Consider the following 20,032-nt stretch of genomic DNA (forward strand, 5'->3'; position numbering starts at 1 on the left):
AAAAAAAAAAAAGACAACTGAGCGCTACTAGAGCCATCTTATGGAAAAAAGAAAACGAACCTTTTGGCTAACCCAATATCTGTCAAAGGCCCCACCTCCAAATACCATCACATGGAGCATTAGGGCTTCAACATGACTTTTAGGGGAACACATTCAGCCTGTAGCAGATGGAAGGTAAAAAAATGGATAGAAAGAGATAATAGGAGAAAAACATGAAAGGCACTAATTCCAAAGAAACATGGTAAGGAAAACAAGTAAAATGTCATTCTGAGTTATATAATAATGGACACTTGGGGGAGTGAGCAATGAATTAACAGTAAATTAGTTTAAAATGCTTACACAAAGACAAGAGACCAGAGGATAGCCGAGAAGCTGGCCCAGCTTGTTGAGATGTTCCTGGAGGGCTGTGGTTGAGATTTAAAATCCAGCTAGCTTAGGTCACTGCTGCTGAAGACATAATTCAATGTGTGTTTTCTGATGCACTTGTATGTATCAGGCACTGTGCTCTCTGTCCATCACAGGAACTTACAGGCTACTCAGAGACAAACATATATCGACTCCAATAGGCTGGGTGAACTAATGCACCCCAACAAACACCACGTGCAAATCACTATTCCAGGTGCATAAACAGATCTTGCTGAACCCACTGAAGAGCTCTGTAAGAATATGTAAACAAGTTCAGAGATATTAGGTAATTTCCCATGGTTACACACTAAGCCCTGACGTGGACACTCTAGCCTAATTTCTATGTCCTTTTTTCCCCACTACTCACTTACCTGCCTTTCACATTCATCCTTTTGTTCTTTCACACAACGTAACTGACCAACTCATATGGGCCAGGCATTGTGCAAGGCATGAGCAACAGATACCATCCCAGGGAAGAGCATGGTCACAGTCCCTGCCCCCCAGGGAGCTAAACATTTGTGAGAACAGACATTAAGCAGGTAATGTGAGGCGTGTGGAGTGTTACAAACAAGGAAACGTGGGGTGCTGACCTGAGCAAGCCGTTCCGGAAGACCTCTCTGAAGAAGTGAAGACTCTTTAGGAGTTAGCAAAGTTGGAGCTATAAGGGAGAAAAAGTAGGCCACGTGGATGGAATAATACATGCAAAGGGACAGAGAGAAGGTACACTCAAGGACTTGGGCTGGAGAGGTCAGTGTGTATACACTTGGGACTTAATCCTAAAGCAATCAGAAGCCACAACGTCTAATTCACAGAATTCCTTCCCCACAGCAAGAGGCAGAAATCACTTAATTCTAAATCACTTCATTTTAAGACGTACCAAAAGCCTACAGGATAATTAGTTTGAATTAAATCTCCCTGGTTTGTAGCCACAGATGTAGGATACTATGGGGTTGGATCCCACAGGAACCCGAGTAAAAGGGCTGCTTTCCCCAGAACTCCCAATTATCAAGCCCTGATGCCCCAACAGCACTGTGAAATTGTCCCCAGGAGGGAATGTTGAGAGCTTGAGCAGAGCAGGTCCAACCCTGGCTCCTGGGTTAACATCTGAATTAGTGAGGTTAATTATATCATACCATTGCCAGTTATAATTTATACAGTTTGTCTTTTCTCCACCTAGGGATAATGTCCCCTCCCCTCCTCAGTGTAAGTATTTCAGCTCTCAGGCAGTCTCCAAGGGGCACGATGCTCCATCCTCCCTCTTCCCTCCTCTGCTGCTGGCTGCATCCCACAAGGAATCAAAACACCCCTTGTTAAATTCCGTGAGTCAGGAAAGAATGGAAATCCTGCTTTCAAAATTCTTACACGAGGCTTCTGGGAAAAGTGTAAGGAGAGCGTCTATAGTTAAGTTAAACTAGTAAATGAACTGGCTCCCGAGCTGAAATGGACAGGACAGCCTGAGGAGCAGGTTAAGCAACAGAGAAAGGAGACATATGGGAAAAACACAAATCGCTGATAGTAAAATAATTTTATTTAGTTTCTTTTTTTAAAAAGGTAGCATTTCACATATAAATTTAGACTTCAAGATTACCAAAAGGAACATCCCTGAAGGGGGGGCGGGGGGGCAGACTTTGAGCCCCAGTGAGCACAGAGAAGCACATTCCATGGAGAGTTTAAGCAGAAGTCCTTTCTTGAGAACTTCACAGTGTTACTCCCCTGCTCCTCAACTCTGCCACCAGAGCCTGTGGTTTGTAAGAAAACCCATATTCATCACTTTGGGGCAACAGTAATTTTTAGCTCATGGGAATAGGAAACATCTCTAGGAATGAAAGCACAAAGGTCAATGATCCAGGGCTTCCCTGGTGGCGCAGTGGTTGAGAGTCCGCCTGCCGATGCAGGGGACACGGGTTCGTGCCCCGGTCCGGGAAGATCCCACATGCCGCGGAGCGGCTGGGCCCGTGAGCCATGGCCGCTGAGCCTGCGCGTCCGGAGCCTGTGCTCCGCAACGGGAGAGGCTGCAGCAGTGAGAGGCCCACGTACCACAAAAAAAAAAAAAAAGGTCAATGTCCAGATTTCCCACAACAATCATTATTTATATGCAGCAACAATATATGACAGGTAAAGAGTTTATTATATAGTTCCAAAAATCTTTTAAAAAGGGCTAGAGAACACAAAATTCATTCATAAAGAGAATGTATATAATTAAATGAGCAAAAACAAAAAAATTATTCTTTCCATGTTACAAATGCCTTTATAGGATAAGGCCCTGGGAAAAGACCTCAAATCTGGGACTCCTTTCCCGTATTAAGTGTCTGGCACAACCCAGAAGCTGTCATGAGACTGACAGTTAGCTTACAGGTTTCTGGAAGCGGTCCCATGACTTTTCTGTCTGGCTTGAACACAGTGTACACAAATGGTGTCTTAAACTGCGTAAACTCAGGCCTAACTACAGGGCACACTGATTCAAGAAAGTTAATCTTAAGATTAAAAAAACGTCCAGATGAAACAGATCTCCCATAGCCACAGGCTAACTCTGTCATCCTCTCATGTAAGTTTAAATCCACTGGCTGCCTAGGAAGTCAGTGGAATAATCCTGATCTCCTAGTTGAGGTGAAAGCTGCAGAACAACTTAGATTTCAGCATCTCAGGGCCAGGAGGGAAGGAAGCAAAGATGACCAAGGGTGCTTTCTAGGTTACTCCTTGATCCACCCGGTGGGCTCCTGATCAGTGTTGAGAAGGAGAACCCGTGGGCCAGTAACCATGGCAGCCCCAGGATCTGACCTTTAGGCAGAGGTACCGGGGCAAATGAACGTACCCCAAATCCAGTTGTAAAAATAAAAACTTCCTGCAGTTATGATACAATACTGTGCAGTGAACAGCTAGGAACTGGATGCTGCTTCTATTTCTGGTTAAAGTCCTGTTCCACTCTTGGCCAGAGCTGAGAGGTGACATAGAAGGAGTTGTCTGAGCCTAAAAACCAGGCACCTTAGTCACACATGGCCTGCGCAGTGACAGAGACAGCCATCACCCAATGGAGCGGTATGTATGGCCCCCAGAGCTTTGGTTCAAAGCAAAGGTTTCATCTCACCCAAAACTTCAAACTAAGCTCTATCTCTGAGCCTACTAATGCAATAAACTAATGATTAGGAATCTCTATGAAGAATCTCTGATTGGGTGGCAAGGTGCATGTCCCAGTGGGCCACCATCTTGACTCTAGGAAAACATAAAGGTGCAAATCGTATCAAGTAAATAGTTGCTCAAGTGGAAGATCATTTCCTGGGGAACTTCAGCGGACTAGATGCTACTCACATGGATGAATGCTGGGACTGGACCCCAAAGAGAAAGCCTGGGTCCTGGCATAATCAGTCTTCTTTACACTCACCACATCCTGGCCGCCTTCTCTCTGACCTCCTATCTCTTGAATGACTGAGCACACATTTCCCCGGGGACCAATGTAAACATTATCCAATAGATCTCAGCTTAGAAAAACACAGCTTGTTAAATATTTAGTGTTTAACATTCCAGTGCAGGCAGTATGTTAGCATCAGACTTTCCCTCATTCATGAGTACCAGTTTAGAAAGGAACACACACAGGATATTTGATAAAACTGCACCTGAAAACACCATCTGGGTGCCAGACAGCTGGCTCTATCCTGCAATCAGCTGATAAACCAGGACTACCACAGGAAAGGCAGAACAGACGGAGCATGAGTTCTCTGTAAATCTGAAGTCGTATAACCATCGTTCCCACTTAACCCCTTGGGCCATATCTTGATATGGAAGAACATTTTCACCTGTTGCATCAACCTGTGCTCTCCTTGTTTTGGATGGGGCTCTCTCCAGAGGGCTCAAGAGCCTCCTTAGAGGGGAGAGAGCTTTTTCTTCCAGTCCTAACCTCTGAATATTTCAAAGCACAAGAGGAGTCCACGAACATGCTAGGGATGTTGCTGCCAAAGTAGATCTTACTGTTAGAAGCAATGGCCTGGTACCTTTTGAGCTCCAGATATTCCGGGGTCAATTTGTGCTGTGAGAGGCAAACAAGAGCAAAGGCATCAGAACACTTTGGTGCAATAGTCACTGCTCTCTTTCCTTACACAGATTTTCCCTATTGTTCTCCTGAATATCATTCCTCAACTGTAAATTGCTACCAATGACCCTCTCTCACTTTGAAGTGTGGCTATCTCATTGACAGCATTTTTCAGAATGGCATAAAACTACTGCCCCTTTCAGCATAAGGCTCACCTCAATGACAAAGTCTTGACACTTGTGCCTGGCCAGCTTTTCCCATGACAGATTTGGATCACTGGTTTGGAAACTGAAATTTCTCATCTTGCCTTCATCTTGACCAAATTCCGTTCTGTTTCTATAGAGTTGTGTCCTCCAATATGTTAATTTTATTTCTAAATTTACACTGGATTTCAAAGTACTGACAACTCTCGTTCTGACAACCTACCGTATCTTCAGACTTCTGAATATAGATTATGTTGTTCCTTTCTAAATGGAAAAAGTTTAAGCCCTGACTATACCTTAAATCTTGATTCTAACCTTTCAGACTGCATCATATACCTTAGCAACCTCCTTCTCAACTTTTCCTCTGTTCCACTCTACGGTATAATTAATAACCTTATAAACCTTGGTCATATCCTTCCCTATATCCTTCCCTTCTCAGACTACAAGGGGTTCTAGCTGACTTTTAATTAAATAATTCCTACTAACTAGGTCTGTACTCTCTAGACCTAAACTTACCCCAGTCCCTATACAAAAATTGTTCACCCACACATCACCCAACTTCCTTTCTCAAATTACCACATATGAAATTCCTCATGACTAGAGTATTTTTTAAATCCAACAAGCAGTACTCAACTGGGGGCATTCGGAAACGTGTGTGTGTGGTGGGGGGTGTGGATTGTTAAAATAATTGGTGAGCACTACTGACAGTTTAGCAGGCAAGGGCCAGAATGCATGAGATAGTCTTCAATAATGAAAAAGTATCTCACCCCAAGATGCTAAGAATGTCTGATGAGAAACTCTGCTCTAAACAAGCTTAGCATCTACCCCAAAGGTCTACCTGATCTGGGAAGCAATTTTAAATGAACTTTACTCCTCTCCTGTCACTCTTGTCATTTCAGGAGAAGACCTTTAACTTTCCTGATTATTGAGCCCTTATACAGCAGTACAAATGGATGAATTTATGGCATTTGACCTGGGTTTATATATCTGCTTGCCTTTGTTCTAGCTCCCCACTTTTATAAAGAACTATACAAAGTTCTCTACCCACAGAATATGCAACATATGTCTTTCCAAGGGACTGGCTGATTCTAGAGGGTGTGATGGTAACTACCCTTCCTTGACACTGGATAAAATCGCCCCCATCGTGTTAGAACCCCCACAGGGGAAAGCAAAAACTTAACCTATATTACTAGGAGAGTGGCACAGAGAGCCAGTCACCTTGTTTGAAGTGGCATATTTGTGTGCGGCATAATACTCAGCATCTGCTTTCGCCTTCTCTCGGGCCAGGAACGCAGCATCTAGTAAGCAAAACAGGGTGTTTAAAACAGAGCAAAGTTGCAATCCATTTCCTCAGCTGGGTAAGAGTTCAGACTCTACCTTAAGTAGAAGCCCCTTTATCCACTGCTTGATATTCCAATCATTCACTTTACTTTGAAGGCATAAAACAACATTAGCAGTTTTCAAATCCCAGTCCCCAGAAAACTCCTTCTCAAAGGGGAACACTCTTGTCAATATCAAGTTAACTCTCAGCTTGTCTGAACCCACTTCATTTTCCACCTTAAGTTGCTCCTTCTTTCCTCCACCCCTCATCACCCAAAGTCTCACACCCCACCCAGGCTCTAGGCTTTAAGTATTAATAATTAAGTCCAGACATGAGAGCTCTGCTCTACTTATTTGCACTGTCTCCATCCCCTTCAAATCTGATTCAGAATCAGTTAATGTAGAATGATAGGAAGCATCATCATATAAGCAAGAGGTTGAATATTTGGTCTTCAAGACTGTGAGCTAAGAACATCGACATCCCGCTATGTGTAATCAAGAGTTTGGGAGCCTCCACGACAATTAGGGCTTCTTTTTTCCCCAGCTAATTGTTTGGTTATGTTTTTGGTTGACATGTAGAAAAGAAACTGGTGGTGGTGGGGTTTCTTATCTTGTATATTCTTTAAAACTGATTACTTTGCCTGAGAACAAATAAGCCCCAACTTAAGGATGGAAAATGAAAGGCTGGGTTTCCCATAGTCACAAACCAAACAAAAGAGCTAGATACGCAATGGTAATTTCAAAAAAATTTGTCTAGAATATCAGGCCAGCTACTTCCTCCAGACCACCCACCATAACCCAGACCCAGTCCCTGACACAGAGAAGCAGTTCAGGATGGTCAGAGCCTCATTTCTCCCTGAGGTACCTTCAATTTCAGAAATGCGCTTTTCAGTTTCTTTCTCCATCACCTTCTGCTGAAACCGAATTTTTGCCACTTGTGCAATCTTCTCTGCTTCTATAATTATACACAAAACAAGACCTTCAAAAACACTTCCCTAGTTTCAGAGGTACTTAGAAACATGAGCACATAGTCTAACAATTATATAAGGTTTTATGGGCTCATTGTTTCATTGTTTTATCTATTCAGACTATAAACAACTCAACAGAAAAAAGGGAATTTATTTCCTACTTCTCTGTTCTATTTTGACAGTGCTTATTTTGCAGGAAGGAAGGGTACAAAAGGTGACAGTTCTAGTCCTTCGTGGGATTAAATGGCAAAATGGTCCACAAGCTAATGGGGAAAAAAAAGATACTTCATGAACGTTCTGAGAACAAAAACAGAGCAACACAAATGTATGGCAACATAGGACAATTATATTATGTGGCAGGAGAAAGAAAGAATAAGGAAGATCAAACAAGGAAGACCTTCTGGAAGAAATCTTAAAGAAAATAATAGACATGACCTATAAGGACCTGGCAGAAAGTGTAAACAAAAACAAGATACACGAATTAGCATAGCAAGTCGCAGTCTAAGAGGTGATAAAGAGCCAGCTGATAAAAGAAGACAACAAAAAAATTACAGAGAGGGCTGGAAGACCCCTGTTTTGAGTGACAGGCTAAGGAATTTAACTTTAATATATACTCAGGATCAACTGTTATGGAACCATCAGGGAAACGATGTGATGAAGGGTTACCAGCGGAGGAGTATTCTGACTACTGTAGAAGACAAAAAGAGAAAGCAGGGTAACTCACCTGAGAACGTGAAAACAAATGTTGGGAGTGAACAAGGTAGCTGCAGCAGGCAATTACAGGCAGGGAAAACAAAACATCCTTAGGAAATCTCTGGCCTAACCAAAGGATTCAGGACCAGGGAAGAAAGACTCTAATTATATTTTCAATACAATCACTGCAATTCTTGAAGAACATTCTCAATTCTCCTTTTCAGCCAAAGAAGTTGAATTTTAACATATCTTCTCCTTGGCCTCTGGAGGAAATGTACAATGGAAAGAACATTTCCAGGTGGTTTCTTCTTTCCGTTAAGGCAGGATCCTTTACCAGCTACTCCAGGGCATACTTCCCTATCTCCCCATCAGCATAAAATCAATCTATCACCATACCGTCCTAAAAATAGGCTGTGTTCAGCTGGGCTAAAAATTTAGCTATAAGCAGAAACTCAAGATAAAATTTGAATAGAAAGTCAGGAATCTGGAGCCTGCAGCTAGAACCCAGAGAATGGTGTATCAACATGGGGAACTGATGCAGTAATCCCATTTCACAATGTTCTCTGACGTGTGGGCATAAACCAATAAAGAGCATGACCAAACCTCTAGTTCTAGAAAAATGGTGGAGTAGGCTAATGAGAAATCCTTCCAACACCTTAAAATGCTAGATAAAATATAACAAAATTGTTTTCTAATGTATAATTGAGATCATAAGAAAGAATGAGAGATCCTCAAGAGAGACAAGTAAAGAGAGAGCTGAGAGCCTGTATGGTGGCAGCCCTGGGAGTGGTTATTAGACTAGTAAGAGAAAGGGCCTTGGGCTATTGCCCAGCAGGGCCAGGAGATGAGGCCTTGAGATGTTAAAACTGAAATTCCCCTATAAAACCTGAGGACCTGCTAAAGGCTGCAACTCTACCCACCAGCCCAGTGGCATAGCATAGTGAAACTAGAGAATATGCAAAGATAGAGAAAATTCTTTTTTTTTTTAACAGAGAAAATTCTTAAAAGTAAAAAGAGGAGCAGAAGCCAAACAAAAACAAAATAATACTGCCAAAGTGATAAAGAAAAGTAAGTTTAGTTGGGCTTAGAACTGTAGGCTAAATTACCATTCAAGAATGAAATAAAAGTATTTCAGACTAAGGAAGACTGAATAACTTTTCCAGTCCTTAGCCTTTACTGAAAAAAAGCTAGCAGAAAAAAAGAACGAGTTGTCAGAAGCAATGGAGAGGAAAAAATTACACAACATATTTAAATCAAAATAAAATATCTACTGTAGGAATCAATGATGATAATAATCAATGGGGGAATAAAAACAACATGAAACTAAAATACTAGGCAACAATAATATGTAAAACTGGAGGACAGTGATAAGAGTTGAAGCATCCTAAGATATTGTTCAAGAAGAGGCTGGAAAGAATGATTAGATTCTGTCAAGTCAGGTATGCTTGTTAACATTTTACAGGCAACAACTAGTTACAAATTCTAGAAATAGAATGTAAAACTTCCAATCAAGTAAAAGGAAGAAAATAATAAAGAAAATACAATCAATTCAATACCAATCAGAAAAGAAGGGAAAAAGAAGCATGGTAAATGGCACAAAATTAAATGATACAAACAAGTCCAAATATAGCAGTAACCACAATAAATATAAAAAGACTAAACTCACCAGTTAAAAGACAGATTCTCACATTGGATAAGATAACAAAATCCAGCTATATGCTGTTTACAAGAGACACACCTAAAACATAATGACATAGAAAAGTTGAAAGTAAAAGGATGTGAAAAGACACATCAAGAAAATAACTAACCAAGAGAAATCTGTCATAGCTATATTATCATCAGACAAAATAGACCTTAAGCCAACAAGCATGTCTGGCTATAAAAGAGGGTTATTACCTAACTGGACCAATTCTCCACAGAGGTGTTAACAATCCAGTTCTGAAACTAAACATTCTTAATGATATAGCCCCACAATACATAAAGGAAAAAAGTTATAAGTCAAAAAATACATGGTCATAGTGGGAGATTTTAACACACCTCTCTCAGTAATTGATAGCTCAAGAAGGCAAAAATTAGAAGAATACAGAAGATGTGAACAATACAATTCATTATCCTGACATAACGAATATGCAGAGAAAACTGCATCCAACAAATATAGAATATACATTCAATCTTTTCAAGCACACATAGAACATTTACCAAAAAAGGACCACGTACTGATAATCCACAAAACAAACTTCAACAAATACTTAAGAATCCATATAACAGATAATATTTTCTGACTACAATGCAATAACATTGGAAATCAACAATAAAAAGGTAGCCCCCTGAGAACCAATAAGAAACTGAAAAATATACTTTTAATAATTCATGAGTCAAAGAAGAAATAATGGACATTTAAAAAAAATGAAAACCAAACACCAATAAATAAACTACATTCAAAACTTGTGGAGGTACCTAAAAGCAGAACTTAGAAGAAAATGTATAATCTTACATGTTTCCATTAGAAAAGACTTTTTTAGTCTTTTAGTTTTTACTAAAGAATTTAGTAACTCAAAAAGTTAGAAAAGAACCAGTGAGTAAAATAAGTAAATAATAAAAAAATAACTGTAAACAATAATTGAAAAGAAAGTGACTAAAGGATCAACCAAATCAAAATTTAGTTCTCTGAAAAGATGCATAAAACAGACCTCTGATCCAGCAAAACAGAAGGCACAAATAAACAATATCAGGAAAGAAAAGGGGCATACAGATTTGGTAGACGGTTTAAAAATCATAAGAGAACTTTACAAATTTATGCCCCCAAATTTGAAGTAACAGATAAAATGGAGAATTTTCTAGAAAGTATAACTACCAAAACTGACTTAAAAAAGAAACAAATACCTTACACACTACAGAAATTAAATCAGTAGGTTAAGTGTTGCCATAAAAATCAAACGAGCATACAAAAAAGCACAAACCCCACTAGACCAAGATGGTTTTTATAATTGAGTTCCACCATACCTACAAAGAGGAAGTAAAACATATTTTATACAAAATGCTCCAGAACACAGAAAAAGAAGAAATGCTCTCCAACTCATTTTGAGGCTAGTATAACCATGATACAAAAAACAAACCAAAAAACCCTCAAAAACTTGAGAGTAAGAATGTAAGAAAAAAAAAAAAACTGACCATTTATGAAAATAAAAGTGAAAAATTAAAAGAAATTATTAGGGTAAAACTCCTACTTCATGGTCAAGTGAATTTATCCCAGGAAGAAGAAATAATTCAGTAAGAGGAAAATCTATTAATATAATTCACCATATTAATTGCTTTAAAAAGAAAAATTATATGGTCATCTCGACAGATTTAGAAAAAAATTCTAAAAGTTTTAGCAGCCATTCATGATAAAAACCTTTGGCAAGCAAGAAACAGAAGGAAATGTCATTAACCTGATAAAAGTTAAGTATAGCAAACATCACTGGGACTGTGTATTTAAAGTTAGGAACAAGACAAGAATGCCTGTCACCATCTTTCTTTTCAACACTTCACTGGAAGTCATAGCCTAAAGCAGTAAGGTAAGAACTAAAAGGTGTGGGAGTACAGAGAAAAAACCAGAACTGTCCTGATCTGAAGACAATATGATTACTTGGGAAATCCAAGAGACTATTAGAAACAACAGCATTTTTGGCAAGATTGCTAAATGAAAAAATTAACAGCATACCTATACAAAAGTAAAAACCAGTTTGAAAATATGCCTTGAAAAAAGAGCCTATTTATAATAGCAAAAAATTTGAGGAATATATAGGAATAAATCTCTAACAAAGAGTGTGTAAGAACTTTGAGAAGAAAATTATGATACTTTTTTGAAAGACCATTCTTTCATTTTCATTCTCATAAATGGAGAAATATAACAGATTTATAAAACTCAATATCATAAATATTGTAATTCTCTCCAAACTGATGTACTATATACAAGTAATGTGATTACAATCAAAACCCTAACAGTATTTTATAGAACTTGAGGAGCTGGTTCTAAAATTTATTTGGAGGAATAAGGGGGCTGGAATAGTCCAATACAATTTTAGAAATAGGAACAGTTTCGAGCAATAGTTAAGAAGAAACTTGCTCTCCCAGATAGCAAGACTTAAAATGAAAGCTACAGTAATTAAAGCAAAGTATTACTGTAAAAGGATAGACCAAGAAATTGAAAGAAAATAGAAACCCTAACAACAGAACAAATTATATATAGGATCTTATTATATGACAGATGTGGCATTAGAAATAAGTACTACTTATTAGTAAGGAAATAAGAACTACTCAATAGAAATAGAAATAAGGAACTACTCAATAAATAGTCTAAGACAATTGGCTTGCCATTTGGAAAAAATTAAACTGAATTTCTATGTCACACTAAACATTAAAATAAATTCCAGATGGACTCAAGACCTACATATGAGAAGAAAAACTTTAAAACTTTTAGAATAAAATTATTACTTTGGGGTTGGGGAAGAATTCTTAAAACAAGATAGGAAAAGCACAAACTGGAAAGGAAAAGACTGATAAATTTGATTACATGAAAATGAAATATATATGTGTGTCAAAGACATCATAAAGTTCAAGGACAAGCCACAAATTGAGAGATGATGTTTGCAATGCATAAACCTGGGAAGGGATTAATATCCAGAAGATACAAAGAACTTCTACAAATCAGTTTAAAAAAGTAATCAAATAATGGGCTAAAGATATTAACAGGCAATTCACATACCAAAAAAAGGGAAACCCGAATGATTCATAAACAGTACTCAACTTTACTAGTAACTGGGAAAACTCGTATCAAAATTATGTGATACCATGCCCATCATCAAACTGGTATACATTTTTAAAAATCTGATAACTCCAAGGGTAGAGGACGATGTGTGGAAATGGGAATTGAATACGGCAGCACAGAAACTGAAACTCAAACACTGGTGAGGAGAGGGTAAAATGGAGAAAGCACTTTGGAGAGCAATTTGGCAGCGTGTTGTAATTTGAAGATGTGTGTACCCTATGACCCAGCAATTCTACTTCAAGATATGCATTCTAGAGCAGTGCTTCTCAAACTACCTGTGGGAAAGCATTTTTTTTTGTATTTCAATATTTTATAAATTATAATGAGTTACTAGAAAAATATTAAAAAAGAAAAACATAAGCTCCAGTTTTTTATTAGATTCAACAGACAATAAAATTACTGTGTTAAAATGATATAAGAACTTCTAACACTCATTCTCAATTTCCATACTCATCTCATTGTGGATCCAAAACAAAAAGCCGGTGATAGGGCACCGACCCACATCACATGTGGAGTAGCACTTCTCTAGGAAAACTTGCATGTGTGCACAGAGAGACATGGATAAGGGTATTACTGCAGAACTGTCTGTAATAAGGAAAAACCAGAAACTAACTCATTAGTAATCCATCAGAATCAAATGAGGCTCACTCATAGAATGAGATACATACAGAGCAGTTAAAAATAAACTAGATCTACATGTATCAATATGAACATAACTCAAACAATGTTAGTAAAAAAAGGAAGTTGTGAAATAAAAGGTGGAGTTTGATACCACTTTTGTAGTAAAACAATTCTATGAACTGTTTCTTGTTACATATTTAGAGTAAAAGTATAAAAATATGGACAGAAAATATACATCAACTTCAGAATAGAATGTACTCTGAGAAGACAGGTCAAGAAATAAGACCAGGGATGGGTACAAAGGAGGCTTCAAATAGATATATAAACATTTTCCTAAAAGAAAATATGATCTGAAGGAATATGGCAAAATGTTAAGCCTTCATATATAGTTCTCTGTATGTTCCTGTATATTTGAAATATTTAATATAAAACTCAAACTTTCAGCAAACCAAGGAACAAACAATTGAGAACCTAAGACGGCAGTTGAATACACAATATGCTGGAGTGTTAGGGAAGTCACTGGGACTCAAAATGGGCCATGAGCAATCCTGCTGTACTTCTAAAGGCGGTAACATCTATCTATCCAGATAAAACTAGGTGCACGTCAACAGCAAGGATGCATACTATAATCCTGAGCTTTGGCCAAAAAACCTCCTTGTTCTGAATCTGTATAAACAAAACCCCTACTCCACCAGAGGCTAGAGCTGCTCCCAAACCCTATCCACATTTCCTGTCCTCAAAAGACAACAGTGGGGGCCAACACCACGGTGAAGAGCCGAAGCACTTCATCAACTACTGGCCTCATCTACTTTTTTTTTTTATTTTATTTTATTTTTTTTTTATTTTTTAAATTTTTTATTTATTTATTTATGGCTGTGTTGGGTCTTCGTTTCTGTGCGAGGGCTTTCTCTAGTTGTGGCAAGCGGGGGCCACTCATCATCGCGGTGCGCGGGCCTCTCACTATCGCTGCCTCTCTTGTTCTCTGCGGAGCACAGGCTCCAGACGCGCAGGCTCAGCAATTGTGGCTCACGGGCCCAGTCGCTCCGCGGCATGTGGGATCCTCCCAGACCAGGGCACGAACCCGTGTCCCCTGCATCGGCAGGCGGACTCTCAACCACTGCGCCACCAGGGAAGCCCCTCATCTACTTTTAAAGGTTTTAGGACAGCTGAATACACAAAGGAATTTCCAGAATTCTCCACTACATATGATGCAATCTTATTTGAGTCCCATCAATATCCAACATGAGATGGACAAAGAACAGGACAAACTCATAACACATGTACTTAGAGGCATCCATTTCAGAAAGAAATCCAAGTACCTATAACAGCCTTTTTCCTCTCTGTTTCAGCTTCTTTCTCCACAACCTTTTGTTTTTGTGCAGCTATAAGAAGTTTTGTCTTCTCAGCTTCCCTGTGGAGTAAAATATTACAAAAAATTAGAAATGGTGTACAGTCACAGGTAGTAATTCTGACTCTACAGTGGGTCAGAGAACCATTTTCAACAAGAACTTTCTGACTCAGTAAGGTAGGCAAGAGAGGTGTTATCCTATTTTACTAATAATGAATTTGAGGTTGAAAGGTTAAATGATTTGCCCAAAGTCACCCAGAAATAGGAATCAAATTTAGTATATTTGAATTTTAGTCAGACCCTTTCCTCTAATCGTATCATGGAAAGGCCTGTGATCTGGAAGCGTCTGGAGTATATGAATGCTTCCTCTGCTGTTAGGCCTCTGCACCAATTAGCAAAAGGCACTAACTTCTGGGCAGATGTAGCCAGCCCCTCGGATGCATGGTTTGGCAAGCAGAAGGGGGCTGGATTTCAACCCCTCTTCAGGCAGACACCCCTGTGTAGGAGCCCGATTTGTTATACAGAAGCTATAACTAGGTGGCAGTTACTAATTATGTGGTGAACTGGGGCTCAATGCAAAGAAGAACTTTCTAAGAATCTGAGCTTTCTAACAATGGAAATAGGTGGCCAATCACTAAGCATGTACAAGTGGCAACTGGGTGACCACATGGAAGAAAGGGTATAAAAAAAGATCACTATTAGGTGGGAAGTTAGACTGGATTATCCCAAGGTAGCCTTTAATTCTAGAATTCCAAAAGTGTTTAAAATTAGGAAAGATCCAGAATTACCTGAAAAGTAACTCCAATAGTTTCCCCAAACATCACCCCCCCGACCTCTCTCCTTTCCTCCTGCCAACACTGATAAAAGACATAAAATGACATTCTGGATACTATGAGTTATTTGAGGGCAGATAACACATAGTATTCATCTTTCCATCACCAGAAGCTATTATATTTAACGCCTAAGACATGCTGAGCCTTCAAGAAATTTATTTTTCTTCTATAAATGGATCAGACCCATGATCTACTCAGCCTAGCACTCTGTGCTTTATAGTTTTAAAAGAAGAAATCCTTTTCTACAATGAAAAAGGGAAGATAAAACTTTGCATAATAAAAGATATAGACTTGGGAACAAAAATAACTCAGAAGTATAACACTCTGCAAAGAAGTAGTATTAGTACTTTTGGGGCCCCCTGTGTTTACACGTCTTTTGTATTCTTGACTTTTGCAAAGTTAGTTTTCTAGTATTTCATATTTTGCCTCTTGACATATCTGTCAAGTTTCCTAAAGACTTCTGTTTCTTCTTTTCAGTACCTGTCATATGAGAATACTGACATTTCAAGTGCAATAGGTGGTCCCCGAAAGGAATCTTCTAAAACACTTTGAAACTAATTTCATGTCAAGCAAGTAACTTCTCATTCCCAGTCAGCCCTGGACACACAGAAGAGAAGACTACCAGGAGTCAACCCACACAAAACTTCCCCAAAGGCAAATTATAAAGATCAGCTCTAATTTTAGATACATAATCACATACAATGGAAAACCAAACTTGATACCAATGTGTTTATTCTTACCACTTGTAATACAGTAACAAAATATAGGCACTCTCTTCAACCTTAACAGCTAGGACTCTTTCTCTCCTCTATTAATATTTAATTCAAGGTATTATTCACATCCAAATTATAGCTCCTTAGGCTTCCAACAACAGTTCTACAGCAAACTGCATCCTTAGCCACTGAAGCTGCTCCTGAAATGTCCATATATAAAGAGAAAACTAATAAGAGTCTAGTGGGAATTAAGACACCAGAATAGGTAATATTACTAGAATTAAAGAATGGAAGATAGACATATAGCCCTCCCCAGTGTAATATCTGAAACATAATTTTCCTCTAGACTGGTAAATTAATGTAGAAAGCCCTAAATAAAAATATTGGGATCCCATGCATATTACTCACATTAACTCAAAATTTCTTCTTATGGCTTCTGGGATTTTGGGTTTTGTAACACGCACAGCCTAAAAAATAAAAGTGAAAAAGCCAAAGTGTATTTGAAAAATAAATCGTCAAACTAAATCTACAAAACGGCTCCTCAAATGAAACTAATAAAACAGCTATGACATAGCTGCCTACTGACACACATAGGGATCCCATTAGAAAATCTACTGTTCCTGCCATCACCCCAAAAAGTCAAAATAAGCTGCTTCTTGTTTCCTTTAAAAAATGCCTGGCTATAGGATAAACCACTCTACCTGTTGAGGAAATAAATTTTTAGGGAAAAGGTTCTCTCTTAAAAGACCTTTCACAAAGCTCTTAAGTTGGATACTTGTGTTTCCTTTTCAAACCTGCAAACCAAAGAAACAGAAGGAAGGCAAAAGTTCAAGATTTAAATTTTAAAGTAGGAAACAGTCAAAAACAAAAATATAAACAAGCAAAAACCCAGGTCAGTATATGCAACTTAATACAGTGGACAAGTAAATGAATTTACCACTTCCTAAACCTGCAATCACTCAGTACTGGCTACAAATAAACAGCCCAACACTGAGGGAAAACAAACACCAATTAACAAATACCAATTAGCAGCCTGTATTCTTTCTTCCTAGAACCTCACTTAGAACAAAGTCTACTTATCTCTGTAAACATTGTTTACTAGACCCTGTTTCCCTAACCATACTGTACTTTGGCATAATTATCTATGAAACAGGATAATTTTGGGGTGCAAGCCCCTCTGTGTTCCCGGTTTCTTGTTTGTAGAAAAAGGCTTTAGTCTCCTAGGCCTTCCCTGAGTTCCAAAGAACAAACTCAAGCAGTTACTAATTCAGGAGTGAGGAAATGCAGAAACAAAGGAAAAGCAGTCAAGAAACAGTAATTTATAAAACAGAGTCCTGGTTCCTCCTCAAGGGATATACGTAACAACCTAATGTATATCTGTGAGTTGTTCTGAAGTAACCAAGGCCCTCACCCAGGTGGAGGATGCTGACTACCTGAGCACAAGCACAGAGACCCCAGACTGGCTGGAACCAGAAGACTGATGATTAAGATTTCTGGAACATCACCATGAAGAAAGTCATGCCCCCTGCAAACCTTACCCCAAATGCTGCCTTTAAAAACTCTTCCCTGAAAGCCACTGGGGAGTTTGAGCCCTTTGAGCATGAGCTGCCCATTCTCCTTGCTGGACCCTGCAAAAAAACCCTTACTTTGCTGCAAACACCCACTATCAGAGTTTGGCTTTCTGTGCTGTGGGCACATAAGCCCTTACAGGGTTACATCTGCTTGGGAAATACAGATTCCGAAGGCTGACTTTTCCGTATCAAGGACCTGATCTCTCAGAAGTGTCTGATTTTACTAGTTTAACATCCTACACCACCCCTCCACCCTACTACACACACACACAAAGCACTTTGCTAATCTGTAGAAACTTTTACTTTCCCTCTGAAAACTGGCTGAACTTTTAAGCAACAAGGCCTTTAAGCACATAGCCTTTTTTTAGGGCTTATGAAAGAAGGCTTTTAAAACTTTTAAGCAACATAGCCTCCCCTACATAAAAGAGACAAGTCAGATGTGTACATAATTTTGAGGATTATAGTAACTAGATACAAGAATTAGAGTGAAATGGAATAAGAAGCTGGGGACCATGATGAAAAAAGTCATTTCATGCTAACGGTAAGGCATGTGAGGCCATAAAGAACAACTCATGGACATACCCAGAAGACAAAGAAAAATTCAGAACCAGAATTTATAAGAGATGCAAGATTTCCCAAGTGACTACCAGAAATACAGATGACTTCCAATATGATTCAGGGGGAAGCACTGTCATATTGCATTTAATTATGAGACTGGCCATGTATCTTTATAGTCTTATAAAAAGAGCATGAAATAGGACTTCTTCTGAAGACTTCTATCTTGCTGTGTGAGGCTGAAGAACACACTACATGCTTGCCAATCTTGGGAAATCTCATAATTTTCAAATATGTGAAATATAAGCACCTACTGTAACAGATACCATGAGTAATTTGCTTCATAAGAGATTTAAGAAATAAAATGGCAACATATTCAAAAACAATGGTCAAAATACACACACACACAGACACACACCAAGTGAGTGAAGGGAAAAAAAAAGCTGATGAAATGAATATGTCTGTTAAACTGACTCGTGGATTATAAGCATATATTTTAAACTAAAAGCCAGCATTTAATATATATAGTCACTGCCTTAAATAACGTAGGAAAAAATACCAAGAATGCTTATTTTCACCACTTTAATTTGCCACAGTAGTTGTTCAAGAAGGAAAAATGGGGTACAAATACAGAGAAGGGAAAAATGAAAATACTGATTGTTACAGAGAAGGTTCACTCAACAACCAATATTAATTGGGTGCCTAGTCTGTACCAAGTACTGTTTATTCCAACCACTGTGGACACAGCAATGAATAAGGCAAGACTGCTCTCATGGACTTTAAAATTTTAAAGGCAGAAAAAAAGGCAATAAAGAACAACAAAAAGCAAATAAATGAACAAGAGAATTTCAGATAGTTATTAGTGTTATGTGAAGAATTAAAATACTAGGTTGGGGGGGATATCAAGATTTTTATTTTGGCATAATTATATAACTAAAAAAAATCTAGGGAAATTCATAAAGTTTTAGTCAAGCAAGATAAATAGCTCTAGAGATCTGCTGTACAACACTGTACCTATAGTCAATAAAAATGTATTGTACACTTGAAATTTTAAGAGGGTAAATCTCATGTTAAGTATTTTTTACCACACACACTCACAAATCTAAGGAAATTAACCAAGAGAATTACTAGAGACAGTTAATTCAGCAAACTTGCAGACATACAATAAAGTCACCAAGAATCATTTGCATTCCTCAATGCTTAAAAAAAAATGCTACATATTTAATAGAATTAAAGCTCATTAAATTCATGGATATTAATTTAACTTGGGATATGGGTTTCTCACCTAGGTCAGAAATTCTAAAAGAGGGGCTTCCCTGATGGCGCGATGACTGAAAATCCACCTGCCAGTGCAGGGGACACGGGTTCGAGCCCTGTTCCAGGAAGATCCCACATGCCGTGGAGCAACTAAGCCCGTGTGCCACAACTACTGAGCCTGCGCTCTAGAACCTGCAAGCCACAACTACTGAGCCTGAGCACCACAACTACTGAAGCCTGCGTGCCCTAGAACCCACACGCCACAACTACTGAGCCCACGTGCTGCAACTACTGAAGCCCATGCGCCTACAGCCCATGCTCTGCAACAAGAGAAGCCACCGCAATGAGAAGCCTGCGCACCATGATGAAGAGTAGCCCCACACTTGCTACAACTAGAGAAAGCCCACGCGCAGCAACAAAGACCCAACACAGCCAAAAAATAAATTAAAAATTTTAAAAAATAGTAAAAAAAAAAAAAAAAAAAATTCTAAAAGAAACAAAAATGATAATACAATTATAAGTAAAGTCATAGACTATGTTCCTAATTTTTTAATGTATAAGCCAATTTAGGTACCTGATATGACTTGAAAATACTAATAATGAAAACTCATCTTGTAGAATAAACTGGCAGAAATACCAAAGGCCATTATTATTATTATTTTTTGGCCTCACCATGCAGCATGTAGTATCTTACCAATAGTTCCCCAACCA

At 38.5% G+C, this 20,032-nt stretch overlaps 1 protein-coding gene across 2 annotated transcripts in view; it reads right to left on the minus strand.

The window, feature by feature from the left end:
• Window positions 1–3,205: 3,205 nt before the first annotated feature.
• Window positions 3,206–20,032, minus strand: part of ERLIN1 (ER lipid raft associated 1) — a 35,126-nt gene continuing 18,299 nt past the window's right edge. Inside the window, exons 8-12 of one of the 2 annotated variants that reach the window (XM_007470334.1) lie at window positions 16,347–16,405; window positions 14,364–14,455; window positions 6,818–6,907; window positions 5,851–5,930; window positions 3,206–4,426 (exon numbers count right to left, since the gene is read on the minus strand). In XM_007470334.1, the coding sequence (XP_007470396.1) occupies window positions 4,205–4,426; window positions 5,851–5,930; window positions 6,818–6,907; window positions 14,364–14,455; window positions 16,347–16,405 (543 nt within the window). In that variant the 3' untranslated portion in view covers window positions 3,206–4,204. The remainder of the gene's footprint in view (window positions 4,427–5,850; window positions 5,931–6,817; window positions 6,908–14,363; window positions 14,456–16,346; window positions 16,406–20,032) is intronic. The other variant, XM_007470333.1, reaches the window with a different exon arrangement.

Source organism: Lipotes vexillifer, unplaced genomic scaffold, assembly GCF_000442215.2.
Source record: "Lipotes vexillifer unplaced genomic scaffold, Lipotes_vexillifer_v1.1 scaffold916, whole genome shotgun sequence".
Lineage (NCBI taxonomy): Eukaryota > Metazoa > Chordata > Mammalia > Artiodactyla > Lipotidae > Lipotes > Lipotes vexillifer.